Source organism: Pterocles gutturalis, unplaced genomic scaffold (genome assembly GCF_000699245.1).
Source record: "Pterocles gutturalis isolate BGI_N339 unplaced genomic scaffold, ASM69924v1 scaffold1964, whole genome shotgun sequence".
NCBI lineage: Eukaryota > Metazoa > Chordata > Aves > Pterocliformes > Pteroclidae > Pterocles > Pterocles gutturalis.
The window spans coordinates 13,801-31,699 of record NW_010127856.1 but is presented as its reverse complement, the minus strand read 5'-3'; the positions used below and the strand labels follow the sequence as shown (position 1 = coordinate 31,699).

The 17,899-nt window shown below is 36.7% G+C and overlaps 1 protein-coding gene across 1 annotated transcript in view; it reads left to right on the top strand.

Annotated features, from left to right (window-relative positions):
* Positions 1-17,899, top strand: part of CCDC171 (coiled-coil domain containing 171) — a gene marked incomplete at both ends in the record, with an annotated part of 44,722 nt that overhangs the window by 15,577 nt on the left and 11,246 nt on the right. The window contains 2 exons of the mRNA XM_010079395.1: positions 12,641-12,786; positions 15,787-15,841. Coding sequence (XP_010077697.1) covers positions 12,641-12,786; positions 15,787-15,841 — 201 coding nt within the window. The remainder of the gene's footprint in view (positions 1-12,640; positions 12,787-15,786; positions 15,842-17,899) is intronic.

The window sequence follows — 17,899 nt, the reverse complement described above, 5'->3', positions numbered from 1 at the left end:
TCTACAGTTAAACTTCCCCTTAAATTTCTCTCTTTTTTCTCTCTTTCGTGGTTTGTCCCTGGAGTTCATTTGTTTTATTGTCTTACAGTCTACTTTATCTTGTTTTTTAAAAATCACAAATTTGTGCATTAAATCTTCTCTTGGAGACAAGTAATGGTACTCTGTTCAGCACTTTGAAAGCAGCTCTCTGTGTTGTGGTGCGCAGCTCTCTGTGTTGTGATGCAGAGCTCTCCTTGCTTTGCTTCTCTGGTTAGCCTCTAAGATTCAGGGTCCAAGGGTTGTCCTGTTCTTTTTCCACTTTAGGGATCACCTTATTAGGAATATTGATCCCTGCATTTCATTGCTGAAGTAACTTATTTGCAGCCAGGTTGTTCGGTCTGTGTATTTCCTTTGTTCTGTGCCTGGATCATTCATCAGTATCAGCGTGAGTAGTCTGGAGGGACTGAGGTCAGTACACAGCCTTTAGAAAAGTATTGAATTTGCTCCACAATCATCAATGAAGCGACCAAGCAACTAGTAACCAAGATGTTGAAGTCTGCCTTAGCCAATGGTGTGGCATTACCATTTTGTTACTGTTTCATTCCTCTGAAGTTCCTCTTTTGTCCAGTTTTGCAAATTGAATGTTGGTAATAGGTCATTGTGATTTGTGTAACGTTAAGATTTTGCATTGGAACTTGAACACGTATTCATACTGGGTGACCATTTTTTATTTATTTTTATTTATTTTTAATGTATCAAAGAGTTTAAGGTAACTGAGGAAGATGCTCTCACTGTTACGACAATTTGGATGTAATTTAGGCAAAGAAAGAGAACACTGGAATAAGTCATGATTACAAAACATAACTTTAGTTAATCTTTGAAAGCTAATTATGACCAGGAGTTAATTTCCAAGTAAGTACAGGTTTTCCCTTCAGTAGAAAATTATGGAATAAGTTTGATCATGCTAGTCTGATTCAGTAGTTCCATGTCAATAGTGATTTTACTAATCATGCACTTAAGTGTCCTTCTGGTAGTTTGCAGAGAAAGGCAAGTAACCAAGACAGGTAGAATTTTACACGGGAATAATGAAACTGATGTGGAAACAACAATAATTTGGACTACAAGTTACTTCTCAACAGATGGCTAAGACTTGGGGTTTTTTGGTGTAATGTATTAATAACTGACACACAGTGAAATCCAGAATGCTTTATTTGTATCTTTACAGTGTAGTAATGTTGCTTATTTCAGAGGATACTTTTTATCTTGAGTCTTGTTTGTTACTATTTAAAAAAATACCTTCTGTCAAAGATGAAATAAACAAAAAGGAGAACTTTAACAAAGTAATTGCATGAACTAGATCACTTTTACAGTCTTCTAACAGTAATTTCTAACATTTTCTGGGTGTTTCATTTGTAGGGGCTATTTGCCTCCCTTGGGGGGAAGGGGAGAATACATGGAACAACACTGGGATCTAAAAGCTTAATGGTTTTATTGCTGCATTGTAATTATACTAGTAAACACCTTTGTCCATGACCTTGGAATTTATAGTGCAGTGAGAGAGATTTATTGACATGTAATTTGTAAGAAATATGGGATTATTGTGTAATTACGGTGTGTGGTTATTAAGCATATGTATGTACATACTGTTTATCCCTGTTATTTCAAGACCTTCAGCTATGTTTCAGTTTTCACTCAAAAATACAGAAAGGCTTCTTGTTAAATCCAGTGCCTGGAAGATCTTTGTTATATTATTGGGTCAACTACAAAGTAACTTTGCTACCTTGAGATGTGCAGTGGGGATCAATAGATCTTTAAAACAGCATGTGATGTTTTTAAAGAGCTGTTCTAAACCTTATTTTTCCTAGTAGTTTAGGTATCAATGTGTAGGACTTTCTGTTATACCAGTTCTTGATATTCAAGTCTTTTATCCATAGATTTGTTTCTTGCTGCTGTTTAGCTAGGATATTTGTAGGGCCCCGTCATTTTTTCACCTTAGTCAGGTTTTCCCATGATCTCCCTTTCTATTTGTGTGAAGCTAATTCTGTGAAGGTGAAATGTATTTATCTTCTTGTGAAACCATAAGTAACTCAAATACCTATTGGAGTATAATTAAGCTTCTGGAATATAATTAAATATGTATGTAACTGACATAAGTCTAAAGTAAAAATGCATTCCTTTGCATTTCAGTCCCCATTCTCGGCTACAAACAATGACAGAAGCCATGCCTATCTTTCATGTAATTTGGTTTTTGAATTTAATTTGGCACTCTGTTTTCAATTGGTATTCAGTGATTTTCAAGGGCAAGTTTTTTTTTTTTAAATTTATGCCACTTTCACCTACCAAAATCTTGTAGCTACTTCTTTTTGTTATGACAAGCATGGAAGCTATCCAAGACTGTAGCTGGGTAACAAGCTCAAACCAAAATTATTTTATGTTGCCTGATTTTATGTGTTGATTTTTACAATACGTATTTATGAAAAAACCCATGGAAGTTATTTTTGCTACATGAATCTCTTACTGTCTCCGTTAGAAGGACTTCTGTAAAAATTTTAAAAACTTTCTAGCTAAAGTGAACTCACCTTCATTGTTGGTTGGGGTTTTTTTTTCGGTCTGTGGACTATACAGTAAGTAATTAAGTGATTTAAAAATTATGAATTTAAGATTCTCAATTCTAAGTAACAGTCACAAGATTTTATTTGGAAACAGTACATCACTGTCATACAAGAAAAATTCTCAGTTGGGAGAATGAAGAATAAATGTTCTTAAAAAAAAAGTTAATTCACTGAAATAATTGGTTGTGTGGTATCACCTAGTGTGTTTGATAATAAGGCATATTTATTACTGTTATTTTTTAAGTGAGTGAAGCAGGTAATTTTCCATGTTTTGTGCCATCACAGTGCCATTTTATGTTATACTTAGGAAACACACCAAAAGTGAAAAATGTGAATACTAATTAAATGTAACAGTTGCAATGATTTATTGCTGTCAGTGTTTACCATGTCAGCTTCAGGATCTGTGTGTGCCACGCTCAGAAAAACATATTCCTTGTTTAAGGTTTGTGCTCTCAGTTGGCACTTGGTATGCCACAAAGCACACCCAGAGGGAAAGGAGACACCCAATCAATATGCCTTTATAGCACTTTGATCTCTTTGCTGAATTCTGGGATGTAATGTATCTTTGATGCTTTTTCAACATAATGATTTAGAAGTTGCCTTTTATATTAGTTAAATTTTGTTTTACTGTATCTGTTCTTTCTGTTAGGAAGACTACTCTGCAGCTTTTAATGAAGAAGGGATAGGGATGACCTCTCTAAAATAACAGACCTTTTAATATGAAATTACATATTTCTCAATTCATTTGTATTTTATTGAAGTTTAAAGACTAAAAGGGATAAGGAGAATGGTGTATGTGTGTTTTCCCCTTGCAGGGGGATGCAGCAGAGTGTGGCTGGCATAATATTAAAATAAAATATGCATATCCTAAACGGCATTTAGGGCTGTCTGTGGAAACACATATACCTGAATACAGATGTGTGGTTTGGTCAGAAGTCTTCTGAAGAAGAAGCAGTGTTTGAATTTAAACTGCATAAAGTGATGAATCTGCTGAAGCCCATGTTAATGTTAGTGCCATGTTAAAAAAAGATTTGTAGAATTCATTAATTAAAGAAAATTAAAAACTCTTGCTGAAGCAAGATCAAAACTTTAGCTGGCATAAATTGGCATACTTGGCATTGTCCATAACTGCTTAATGTGATGGCTCATGCTAATGCGCTAGTGTCTGGTGGAATTCTGCAGCAGCCTCTTCCAAGAAACCGCTGCAGAATGACCTGCTGCACTAAAATAACTTAACTGGTACCACCAGTGTATTGAGGTACTGGACAGAATATTTTCTTACTCAGAACTGAACCTTAAGTTCTATTTAGAACATTTCTTGAAACTATTCTAAAGGCTCTCAGGATTCCCATTTTTGAACCAGTGTCTGAACTGAAGTCATATAGCCCGTGTACCATAATACTTATCTCTTAATTTTAGTTCTGAAGCAGAATGCTGTGTGATTTAACATGTCCCTGATGACCGTTTAGTCTGTGTCTGCTGATGTCAAAGTGTATACCTTTTAAAATAAACAATGGGAATGAACTTGTTTAATTTGTAGGTAACATTTCATTGTCATTGCTAATAATTTTATTGCTGTTGTTGCTCCTTCTTCTTGGATGATCTTAACTAGGTGTTACAATTTAGAAATATTGAAAGGAAATTGAGTTATGCAGATCCAATGAAATAATATTTTTTGAGAAATTAAAGTAGGCTGTTCTAGGCTTTGAAATTTCACTGGTAATGAAAGATCATTAAGACCAGTAGTAGGACAAGATCAGAGACAGATGGTTTTAGCCCAGTTCACCTATAAGGAAATTCAAGGAACTGGTGCAATAATTTGTGTCATCATAGATAACCAGTGAAATATTTCTGTATATGTACATGTGATATAGTAGCACTTGTGAACCATGGTAAAGAGAAAGTCTAAGTGCTGTTCGTATCTTGTACACAGTGTGCTAATGTGCATAATGTGTACATAATGTATAGCAAAATCGAGCAGCAGTATTGCAGACGCATATGTATTTCAGAGAGCAGTGTTACAGAGCAGCACCAGAGTTTCCCTGTAAAGTCAGGTGCATCACTTACAGGTACATGAGAGAGTTATGAACAGTCCTCTTTTGCAGTACCAGGTATAAGCCATCTTTTTGAAATCTTGAAATATAGTAACAACTATAAGGTTGGGAGTCTGTCAGGGTAAAAAGTTCAACAGTGGAAAAAAAAGGATTAAGTATTTTCTGTGGCACTTAAGAAGTAACTGATTTAAAGGCATGACATTGCCAAAGCACAGAAAAGCTGCTGCACCTGCAGGGCTGCATCTTAGCTGGTCTGCAGTTGCATAGGGTTAGGTGTTGCATTTGGAGAGGAATTTACTTTTCTAGGGAGAAAAAAGAAACATCAGTCCTGAGGTAGCACGTCAGAGGTGACTGAGGAGTGAATGATCATGTGATTCCAAAAATTTATTCTCACTTAACATCAAGGGTTTTTCTAGTACACTTGAAACTCACAGTGATAAAGCCTGGGTTTTCCTAAAAATGTCTTTGCTCCGTTAAGGTGCTATAATCCTTCTCTGCAACTTTCCAGTAATGCTAACACAATTCACTTAGCTCAGAAGACGACAAAAATTTCTAGATTATCAGGTGCACAAATTTTGTTATGTACTATAATATTTTCCAAAGCATTGTTTAAAAGTAGGGCTTAATTATCATGTCTGATTGGATTAGTGTATGTGTGGAAGGCTCAGTGCTTCTTGGCATTCAAAAGGGTGTCCCTCATTTGAGGTGGCTTTCCAACTTCTGTTTCTCTTCAAATGCGGCAATGTACCAAGTTAACACATTTGAAAAAGGGCACTTTTGTTTGCTAATATTAACATTCCTATATGTGGGCAGTTTATGTTTTGTGATTACTTCATATAAAAACTTTCAAAGTTTTGTTTGGTTTCACTAACTTTGAAGTTGAGTGACATGTGAACGTAGGATGCTTCTGCTGGAAGAAGTGTTATGTGAAATTATTCAAATAGAGCTACTGTGTTTAAATTAATAAGCTCTTTTAATTCACAATAACTTTAAAGCATACACAGCTCAGTGACTTCAAAAAGTATTTTCAGTCATCCTTTGCTAAACATGTTGAACTAATGCAATTGCGAAATGCATTCCTTTCTTGTTGATCAGAATAGATTTTCTCTTGAGAAATAAGTCTGCATTGTAGCACAGAGATATTAAACCTAGCTTTAAGCCTTTGAGGCACTGTAATCCAGCCTGAACCACTGCAGGTAAAATGCTTGTGGCACCTAGACTTGCTTGAATGTCTGAAAGCTATGCTTCAGTCAATAAATGGACTGTTGTGTACCTGTACATAGGTAATGCCATTCACTTTTACAGTGTGAGTGCCTACAGTTTCTAATGACTTTTGTAAAAAAATCTCTTGCAAGATGAAAACGTATGCATTTTCCCCATCTAATCCATTGAGTGACTCTCAAATTTTTGTTGAAATGTTTCTTAATATTGCATATTTAAATTTTATGTCTTGTAGAGTAACTATATCACAGCTGCTTTTTAAGCAGTCTGCACCATCATTTAACTTATAATTGTCTTTAGATGATTGCTTGACTATGATACTGGTTTGGCTAAAGCTTTCTGCTATTAGCGTAGTTTGTGTTCCAGTATTATTAAGGTTTCGTATATAAAGCAATCACAAGCAATTGCATTTGACGTTGTATCAGAAATGTAAAATATGTCTGCAAGTACCCCTTAATTCACCAGTGTTTTGTAGGTTATTTGTTAAAATTGTTGTGATGGTTGGCATTAATGTTTTGGTTAATAGACCAAATAGTTTGTGCTCTGTGACCTCACTACACAGGGCACTTACAAAGACATGAAGACCCATTTTGCACAACGTTACATACACTGTGATCTGTAAGCTTTGTTTAACTGCTTCGATGCTACATCACATATTTAGGAAAAGATTACTGCAATCAGAATGAGGGTCCAGTAGCAAAGAGGGTAAAAAAAAAAATCACTGCTTTTCCTGCAAAGCAGATATAGCTCATTCAGATGTCCTTTTGAATATGTTTCTTTTCCTAGAGAAATGTAAAGGGCATGTGAAAGCATTTGTTATTGAAGGGATGTCATGGGTGGTCAGCCTCAGGTTAGCTCTGCTTTGCAAGAGCAGAACAGCCACATGGAGTTCATTTCAAGCTGTTTTAAGACACTGCTGCAGCCACTATGAAACACACAGTGAATCCAGATACAGTATGTTGATATTGCAGTTTGGTTTCCAGTTGAGAAGTGTGTTTGTTGACATAGCTTTAAATGTATGTCTTAGATGTTCTTCTATTTTTTTCGTGTATTGATGAGAAGTCTCAGTTACAATTTTTTTTTTGTTTTGTTTTGGTTTTTTTTGCCACAGAACTTTTTTCCCTGAGATTTTTTTATCTTCTGTTTTGATAGAAGAAGGCTTATTTCAAGTTGTTCTTGGTAAGTAAGAATTCTTTTCAGAAAACATCCTGCGGACATTCAGCTGTATAGTTTAAACTAATGTAATTTGGCTCCCATTACAGTCATGCACACTAAAGACGTAGTTGACATTAAATATTGATGTAACTTTTTGTACCTTTTGGATTTGGACTTTTTGAAGATCATCGAACCATAGAATCACAAAATGATTTAGGTTGGAAGGGACCTTTAAAGATCATTGAGTTCCAACCCTCCTTCCATGGGCTGGGACACTTTCCACTAGATCAAGTTGCTCAAAATCTTGTCCAGCCTGGCCTTGAACACCCCTAGTGGCAAGTTTTCTCTAGGTTGTCTGTAGACTGTCTTTTGAGGGGAACTCAGAGACCACCCTGAAGGTCATATTTGCCAACAGGGATAATGGGAAGTGTGTTTCAACTGGTGGAGGAATGGGTGCTGTCTAAACTTTGTATTCTTTTTTTAATTGTGGCATTTTATTAGTTATGTGTGTAGGAGAGTTTTTGGGATATATTCAGTGTACAGATCTTTTAAAAAGTAGTGTTTTGCATCTAAATGGAAAATATGCATATAGAACTTCATCCTGAAGACAAAATGTTTAATTTCATGTATTACTATAACGTGTTTGCATACTTTGTATTTCTGTGTTGAGCCTGCATAATTTAAACCTAATTTAGTAAGCAGTTTAGCTTTAGTTTGTCTTGGAGAACATGCTCTCAGTATAAATGTCACACATGCTTTGCATGAATTCAAACTGTGTGACTGTCATCATTCATCTAGAATGATTGTACATCTGTCATGTTTTGAATAGAGTGCTTTTTTGTGTGTAGAGAATGACAGTGTTAAATTTTGAATTATTTTGTAACTGGTTTTGAAGAAAGAGATTCCTCACTGCAAAGCCTACGCTTGTTAAAATTATTTGTGGAAGGGCCCAGCCAACAGACATCCAATGAGATTTTTCTTTAGTACTATCAGTTACTTGCTGTTCTCTCCAACAGATGATTTTTCATGCTCAGTTTGTGAGGAAAAAAAGAGCCTAAATCTAAAATGTCTCTAAAGGGAACTCCTAAAGATTCTGATGAAAACTCAACTATCTATGAGATTTAGCTGAACTGTAGGGGAAGGAGTGCAGTCATGTCTGAATTAGCACCTGAATGCCTAAACTTCCAAACTAAACAGATAACTGGCATTTTACAGTATGTCAATAAATTGGAGTTTGGCTTCTAAGTTGGTTCAGAATCACTTGTGCTTGAAAGTGAAAGCTCAGCATCTTCACAGAACTATGTGCAGACATAGTAGGTTTTTAAAACCTTCATTCTTCTTATCATATTTAGCCTCAACTTTCTAACAATTGTAATTGTCCACAGAAAACACTTCAAGATAAATGCATTATCAGGTTTTGAAATTTTCTTATTTTTGTAAATACTAAGACCTGGGGATCAAAATAAGGGCTGTATTGTGGATTAAGTGAAATATCTCAAGGCTGTGCTTTTCTGATAACTGAACCTGAAGCGACCTTTCTCAGACACAATTACAGAGCTGTATGTTTTTCCTTTAATTTCATCAGGGGTTTAATTAGTATACAAATAAAACTTCCCTTATCTTCCTTCCTACCTAATTGGCTTGTCTTCGCTTATATATGAACAATGTGAAAATGGGCTGTAATTAGGGTGACCATGTTAACCTTTTTTTCTCAAATGTACTGTTGCCTAAAGGCCTCAAGGCCTAAAAACAGTGCTTTGGATTATTGCTTTGCAATCACTATGGCTCTCCCATAGGTTTTCTCATGAGCAGAAGGGCTTTGGGTGCTGCAGGTTCCCACTGCTTAACGGGATCTTCATTCTTCTCCCCACTAAATGTTTATTGATTATCTCACTGCTCCACACTCTGCCTCCAACAACTTAATATCAGGTGACAGTCAGGAGAGTTCTCCAAGTAATTAGAGTAGAGCATTGAGGGAACAATTAGGAGCAGAGTTATTAAACTTGATTTATCCTATTCTCTCCTGAACACTTTCTTAGATATCAGAACATCACGCTTTCACAATCTACCGTGGCTGAGAAATTAGTGGCTAACCTGCTGCTTATCATTGTTGCCTTGCTGCCTTGAGGCACACCCTCTTGGTTCCAGTCACTCAGCTGGAAATATTAGAGTCCATAAAGTTTATCAAGGGTTTTAATTAGATCAATCTGAAGAAGGAAAAAAAGAGAGGCTTAGCAGCCGTTACTTTAGAATCCTACACACTGTATTTGAGAAATTTCCGAAGCTTGACTTTAACCCACAGTAGCAAGGAGCTTCAAGTGAATGCTGAAACTGTTTTTAGAGAGCTAAAATCAGTTTACATTTTGCTTAGATATTGCAATATTATTGATAGGTAAGTCTGAATTTTGGTTTGGAGACTTCTGTAAATAATGGTGAAAGTTTTGAATATAATAACGCAGCTCTTCAGTGAGATATTTGATTTAATCATTTCTGTGTTGCTTTGTCACCAACTAGTATGGATTGCTCTCAAGGACTTAGGCTTCATGCTTTCATCCCTGTTATTGCCTTGTTAATAGGCCTGCCCTTGCAATTGGTAAGCAAGATTAGTTAGCAGCTCCCACAATATTTTGACACCTAGTGAGTCTCTTCACCATTTGTTGTCAGTGATGAAATCTTTATGCATGAACAGACAACTCTTCAGCCCCTATAGAAGGATAGCTATCTAATAAAGATGAAATAAGTGTGCATAATGTTTCTATTATCCTGTCTTTCTTCACTCAGACCACTAGAATCTTGGAGCCAGACTCTATTCCAGCAGCCTCTGCACCAAAAGTTGCTTGCATCAAAATATTATCATAATTATCTCTTGTCTGTTATATTATTTTCTATTCTACATCAGCCAGAGCTCAGTCCTTTGACTGCATCTTAAAAACAGATTTTTTCAATCAGATGGGAAAGTGGAGTGGACAAAGCACTGTCACCAAAGACATTGTTCTTTGCTCAATAAATTTTGTTTGTCAAAAGATGGGAGTGTGGGCAGGGCAGGACTTGACTCAGTTTTCAGAGCTGTTTCCTCAATGCTGATTTAGCCTAAAACAAACCAACAATAAACACAATAAATGGAAGAAGATAATGTTCTTTGTTCTTAAATTAAAAGACTTATTTTATCCTTGCTAATCCACATCTGGTTACTTGGAACTAACTTTTCTGAAAATCAGAGAATTCACAAATTCAGCTGTTCAGATATGACATTAGGGTAGCATTTCTGAAAGCAACACTTCTGCTTTTGGATATCTTTATGCTAATATGCAGTGGGAAAATAAGATCTGTGTGTTTATCTTTTCTTAGGTGGAAAACAGCATTCCTCATCAAAAATAATGACATAAAAGGCAGAATAGAGTTATGTGATGGGTTTACCCTTGGCTGGGAGCCAACCCCAGGTTACCTGTTTGCTCACCCTCCCCCCTCCTGGGGATGAGGGAGAGAATTAAAGGGGTAAAGGGAAAAAAAGGGACTCATGGGTTGAGATAAGAACAATTTAATAACTAAACTGCAATAATATTGAAAATAATATTATACACAAATATACAAATGAGTGATACACAGTGATACTGCTCACCACCCGATGACCAAGGCTCAGCCCGTTCCTGGCTAACGATCCCGGAGCAGGGAGAATCCTGAAACTGCACTCACGGAATGGAGATAACAGCCTGAGCGTCCCAGACTGAGAGCTGACTGAGGGAGGGAGAAGGCCCTGGCGGAGGGAACCACCCAGAGCAAGATGACACGGAGCAGAAGCAATCTGGAACAAAAAAAGGACGAGCTTCCAGAGGGCCCTCACCTATATACTGGGCATGACATCTATGTTATGGAATAGATTATTGGCCACTTTGGGTCTCAATCCTGAACCTAAGATTGAATCCCAGGCTAGTCATTGGGCTGTGCTCCTTCACAGCATCTCCTGCACCTGCGAACAGCAGAGAAGCTGAAAGACCTTGAATATCCTGGCAACAGCTATAAACTTCAGGATGCTATCAGTTTTCTTCTCAGCACAAATCCAAAACACAGCCTCACACTAGCTACTATGACGAAAGTTAACTCTGTCTCAGCTTAACCCAGGACAAGTTATTCAACCTGCAGTAATTTGGGCAAGACTGATATTAACATTTATGGGGTTTAGAGTTTCTTAAATAAACTCCTGATTTTTTTTTTTTTTTTTTCCTTACAGCAGTGATTAATCTCAGCCTGGATTTTGTAAATTTCTGAACTGAGAGTTCAGGTAGCGGTGCTGTACCTTCCAAACACACTGTTGAAATAACTGGTTCCTTTTTTGTCTTGGGAAATGTTTGAACAAAACTTATGCTAATCCACAGATTTCAGTTTATTCAGCAGGCTTATGCAGTTTTATGCTATACTTTATTATTTTATAGAAATTTTCTCTGGTATATTGTTTTTTGACGTGCCTTTTATTCTTGGCTAGGTCTGAAGCTTTTTCAGATTAGTTGAGTTTCCAGTGCCCTCCAGATTTTTATCAGCCTTTTGTATATACTGTTCTTAATACAGATCCACAGCATAATAAATATTTTCTGTGTTCCACAGTCCAGGTCAAGTACTCCTGAGTACAAATAACGCAGAGCATTCTTAGAATTTAAGCAGAAAACTTATCCATAAATTTTGAAAAAAAGGTGCAAGAGCTCAGTCTTGCAACTGTGCAGCCTTCTCTGTCCCTCTGTATTGGTTTAGAATCTGTCAGGGAATTTGCATTTTTTAAAAGAATGTTTATAGCCACCTATTATAATTTATTTCTAAAAAGGCAATTAGCAGCTGTAAGTAAAATATAACATTTAGCAAACTATGAAATTGCATTGTTAATACTCCAATCTATAAAAGTATTGATTTATCCCAGCGGAAGGGAGTAGCAACAAGCCAGGTTCTGTATTAATTAGTTCTGTGTGCTGTTTGTAATCTATTGCATTAATCTGAATTGATTTAAAGCATGTTGTATTAATTCTAAGCTGTAGAGAAACATTAAAATAAAATATACATACCATTTTGCATATTGGAAAACTAATGTTAAAGTAGTGAAAGCACCATAAAATGACAATTTATTCTTAGGAAGAATTGCAGAAAAACTGTACTTAATGCACTAAGAGAGAATATTAGATTCTTACTTTTTTTAAACCTGAAATTTCTGAATAGTGCAGAATAGTTAAATAATTGCTACTTTGTTAATTCTCTTTCTTTCTTTGTGAATTGTTTTCTTTAATGTTAAATTAAGTTTTGAGAATGTTCTGTTCTCTTTAATGCTGTACTCTTGATTATTTCCACTGTGTTTAGATCTCATATTTGTAAGTATGGTACCTGTAGCATAGTATATGTACCTGTTTGATCAACAAATCACTTTATTTTATGAACATATTTGTACATAGGCAGTATACTAAAAACTGAGGAGCTCTGAGTTAGTAATATTTGTAGTAGAGAATTCCTACAACCTTAATGTGTAATGGTCCAAATCTGCTTCGCAGTCAGTCTGTTTTCAGCTTTGTTTAATAGCCTATGGCATAAATTGAAGTTAATTATTTGGGCTGACAAGTAACTCTGCTTTCTGTCTGCTTGCAGAGACTCTCCGAGGCAAAGATGGAGCTGAGAAGAAAAGATCAATCTGTGCGTCAGCTCAATAGACTTCTTACCCAGCTGGAGCAGGACAAGCGTCGACTGAAAGAGAGCATCCATGATGCAGAGAGTGCCCTCTGCATGGCAGTGAAGTGAGTGCTGGGACCTTGGGGAGATCACATAAAACGTACAAAAGATCAATTTTTACTTTCATGCACAGGGTTTTAGCCCTGGCTAATGTAATGCTAGAAAACAAAAGTACATCTGTCTCTCTTTGAAATTCAGTGATAGTCTTCTAAAAAGAAAACTGTTAGTTTGAGATAATAGATGGTATGTTTTCTGTAGTTATCCCATAATAGTGCTCCAAATTCTGTGTCCTGATATACCATGCGCATTTTTGTTTGCTGATTATATTACTGATTTGACAACATCTCTTTGTCAGATCCCTAACACTCTGTTAATTTAAGAAATGGCTGCTTGTTTTTTCTATTTCCACATCATCTTTTTATAGAGAGATACAATTTATTCATAATAAATATGGAAACGTCAGCTAGCTGATAGGTCTTAGTTGCCAAAGGGGCTAAAACCCATTTTAGACCTAGTCTTATCTGTGAAAATTTTGGATTTAGACATAAAACCCATGCCTTTTTATACCGCAACCTAGACAGTGGAAGGAAATGTTCAGGGACCAATCTTGAAAAGATTGTTAGTCAAAAAGGTGTTCCGTTGACTTGAATGAGATTATTAATAACCACTTACAGTCATATCGTCAGCTAAAAAGATAAATCTTTGCAGATCCTGTTATCTGTTACTCTTATTGTAGTATGTACTTTGAATATTGTTGGTCCATGGCTAAGATTTTTTAAAAGTTTCATTTAAAAGTGAAATTTCTCATTATACCTGGGATAAATTTGACCTCTTAAGAAGCTTTAACAGTTTTATGCACAAGTGAAATAATTTAGTTATCAGTGAAATGTCTAACAAACTAATTAAAATGACAATTGTTATTTGGAATGAATGTATTAAAGCAGATGTGACCTGAAGAAAGATTTGTTTGGGAAAGCTTGCCCCTTTTCACCCTGCCTCAACCTGTTTTATGCATTCTAGTAAAGATCATTCCCTGTGGCCCTTCTTATATTCAGAAAAGGTTATTTTAACATCAAGTGCCTGATTTTTTTCTGTATATATAGCAGTTGAATATTGACAAAGAAAAAACCTATACCATTTATTTGTTCTACCAGCTCTCCATAACAAATGCCTTTTATTCCCTTTGGAACACGTAAGCAAAGTAGGTGAAATAGACTCAACTTTTGTCCAGAAATTCTTACTTTAATACCTCTTCCATAACCTGAGTGATTGTAAGCAATGCATGGGTGTCTTTCATGTTCTTTCCTAATCTTTTGTACAGCTTTAAAGGATAGCAAGATGGCTGGCTCATTCTGAGAATGGCTGTGTTGATTTTCTTGCAGTGGTGGCCAGCAGTTCTATTCTGCTTTCCTCCAGAGTAGGAAGCACTATTAATAAAATTGTCTAATGGCAGTGAACCTGGCAGAAATTTAGTAGCCTTTTGGTTATTTCTCTGCTAGATAGAAACTCTCTATTAAACCTTCATGCCAGCTGTTGGGTAAAAGATGATGTAAAGTATGTTCCTCATGCCTGAACTACATTTCTGGATAATAATCCTAAAGAATAGTTCTATGATCCGATTCCCCTTATGCCTGTAGAAGTTAATGAATATATGAAGTAAAGATTGAATGAAATGTGGATCCTGGCATGTAGGGGTGCAATAGGTTCATTTTTGTAAACTTTTTTCCAAGGTGCTATAAACAACTATTTCCATACTTTCATTTTAAGATGTTATCTAAGATAACAAATCCTCTGTAGTTAGAGGGCTTTCTCTTCACAAAAATAAGAACCTGGGGGCCATCTATTAAGCTGGGTCCAAAATTACATCTAAAAATACTTTCCTTTTTATGGTGAACATCTGAGAATATGCGAGGAACAGACTGACTTCTGTGTTGGTAATTGACTTAGAAATTAATGGTGTTGAACTGAATCTCTAGAAGTGACTTTACCCAGGCAAATAGTAGCTGTTACATAAATGAGGTCAGCAGGCAAGGTAAACAAAGCGTTGACGTCCCTGTCAATCTAATCCAAAGAAAGACAGGATACCAAAAAGTGAAAAATCTATATGACAGCTTTGCTAGGAGTGTAAAAGCCATTCCTACTTTTCTGGCCACTTTCCCATGTTTGCTGTTAGGGTAGAATCAAGAAATGAGGAAGCAGCGGTCATTCCAGGCAGGAGAATGCCATGGTTTTTACTTCTGTTTTAGGAACTGTAGGAGCTCAAACAAAATATTCACACAGCAAGCAAGACAGTCCTGGAATATTAAGGTGTATCACCTTTTCTGGCATAGGTTCCCTTTGATTTCCTGTGGTGTTTTGTTGGTCATAGTCTTGTTCTCCTAGGTCATAATGGTATTGTGCAACTTTAATTCAGTTTCTGTCAATGCATCAGATAAGACCAAGGTTTTTTTATGGCAGCATAACTGAGCAAAGACGTCTTTCTTACTGAAGCCCTAATCAACAAAAAGGCATGAGAGTAGTAATTCGTTCTTCTAACTACTCTTTTGTAAAGATAGTATCCGTGACTGGACTTCCTTTGGAGAAGGACCAGTGGAATGTTCAGATTTAGAGAAGACAGGGACACTTATATGCATATAAGTACATAGTTGTTAGGCTCATACAATTTGTGAAAAATGTAGAATTTGACAGTGTTTTCCAGTATGAGAATATATCTTCCTGCTAGAGCCTAGACTCCATTCAACGTGCCCTTCTTATTCAAGACTGTGGATTTCCTCACCAAGAACATGATAGTTGTTCATTGATATGCCTATAAATATGGCTAGTTTAATTGCTTATCCACAACAGAAGCATCTTTCATATGGAAATATGCCAAGTAGTGGTTCATGAACTATTTTTTAGGGTTTGCATTGGAGATATAAAAAGGAGAGATACAAACATAACAGTTTGAGTTATCAACAGTTATTTTAAAATACATTATGATTATAAAGTAGAAGAAAATTCATTTCTACATCAGTAGAACTTCAGTTCTATTAACTACTCTTTTTTTTTTTTTCCTCTTGTAATAGAGACAAAGAGTTGATTATTAGTCATATGAAATCTGTGGAAGCCACTCTTCATAAGGTAAGAATTTGAAGTGTTCCCTCTGCATTTGTGTTTCCAAACACATTGAGGTTTTACAACTACTTATTCTCAGGGAAGATGAGGAGCAGAAGTTGTTGTAAAGCAACTTTCTTTCACTAGAGTTTAAGTTTCTGCCTTCAGTGTCTTTGATCTCCAAAACCTATTCATATTTAGTGAAATAAAATGCAATTTTGTAGTACGTGGACTTAATATAAAACTTATTACAAAATTCACCTTCCTTCCCTCAATCACTGAGCACCATTTTTGGTTACCAAGTGAAGACTATTGATCATCCAAACAGTTCGTAATTGCTTCTGAGCTAACTCTCTCCACTGAATAAAGCGGAGGTTATCTGATGAGGTCGCATACATGGTGGCTGAAGACATTTGGCTTTGTGCATGCTAATTTAATCTTTGATATATGATAAATAAAATAAGGAAAAGTGAGCAAATATTAACCTGTAATGACAAACTTTAATGATATTTTTAAATGCCTTTTTTAAGTTGAGTAATTATCTTAAGTTGCCTCTAGGACTTGTACTACTTTGCCCTGGTATAATATTCTTTGAAGGTCCAACAAAGCTGCATATGTTAATTATTTGGGAGAAAGGCTGTTTTTAAGTGTAGCTCTAGAGGCTGATCGTTTTATAACTCTTTTTAGTCCAGAGCAAAAGAAGTGTTTCTATTACCTTGGAGTGTTTGTTTCACTTATCAAATCTTGAATTCCCAGCAACATAGGAATCTATTGCTTTTGGTTTCGGTGTCCAACAAAACTGCTGTTAGTTGAATTTTTATGTACCTTATTCAAGTTTCTCTTTCCTTTTAATGTTCACAGAAACTGGCAGTACCTAAACTGTGTGTTTTATTTGCAGCAGACTGCTGATAGGTAATGTCTTTCTTTGTGTCCCTGTCTTCTTCATACTGGCTTCTTTTAAGCTTGGTAGATCTATGTAAAGCAGAAAGTGCTGTGTTTTTACAGTAACATGGGCATGTAATGTCTTTGGCATCGAGAATTTATTGTTCTGGATTGCAAGTTTACATTTGGATGTAGAAAGCAGCGCTTTACATGCACAAGGATTAAAATGATTTGAGGAAAGGTTATAGGGAAGGTCACATGCTTAGTACTAATTTTCCTGATGCAGTGAATGGATCAAGAAAGGGCCATCTTTCTTTGAGAATTTTAGTTACCACACCTGCTTGTTGGTTCTTGATGTACATAGTTGTTAGGCCCATATAGCTTATTATTGAGTATAGAATCATAGAATGTTTTGCGTTGGAAGGGACCTTAAGATCATTTAGTTGCAACTGCCCTACCACGGGCAGGGACACCTCCCACTAGACCAGGTTCCTCAAAGCCTCATCCAGCGTGGCCTTGAACACCTCCAGGGATGGGGCATCCACAACTTCCCTGCACCGCCTGTTCCCGAGCCTCACCACCCTCACAGCAAAAAATTTCTTCCTAATACCTAATCTAAATCCACCCTCTTTCAGCTTGAAGCCGTTATCCCTCATCCTACCACTACACCCCCTGATGAAGAGTGTTTCCCCATCTCTTCTGTAGGCCCCCTTTAGGTACTGGAAGGCTAGCTATGAGGTCTCACCAGTGCCTTCTCTTCTCCAGGCTGAACAACCCTAACTCTCAGAGTCTGTCCTCGTATGGGAGGTGCTCCAGCCCTATGATCATCTTTGTGCCTCTACTCTGGACTTGCTCTAACGGCTCGACATCCTTCTTGTGTTGAGGGGCCCAGACATGGACACAGTACTCCACGTGGGGTCTCATGAGAGTGTAGCGGGGGGGAGAATCACCTCCCTTGACCTGCTGGTCACACTTGTTTTGATGCAGCCCAGGACACAGTTGGCTTTCTGGGTTGCAAGTGCGCATTGCCAGGTCATGTTGAGCTTTCATCTACCAGCACCCCCAAGTCCTTCTCCTCAGGGCTGCTCTCAATCCATTTTCCGCCCAACCTGTATTTGTGCTTGAGATTGCCCCAACCCAGGTGCAACCTAAAGAATGAAGAAAACATAAGAATTAGAAATGTCAGGGTGCTCCTTTCAGCAG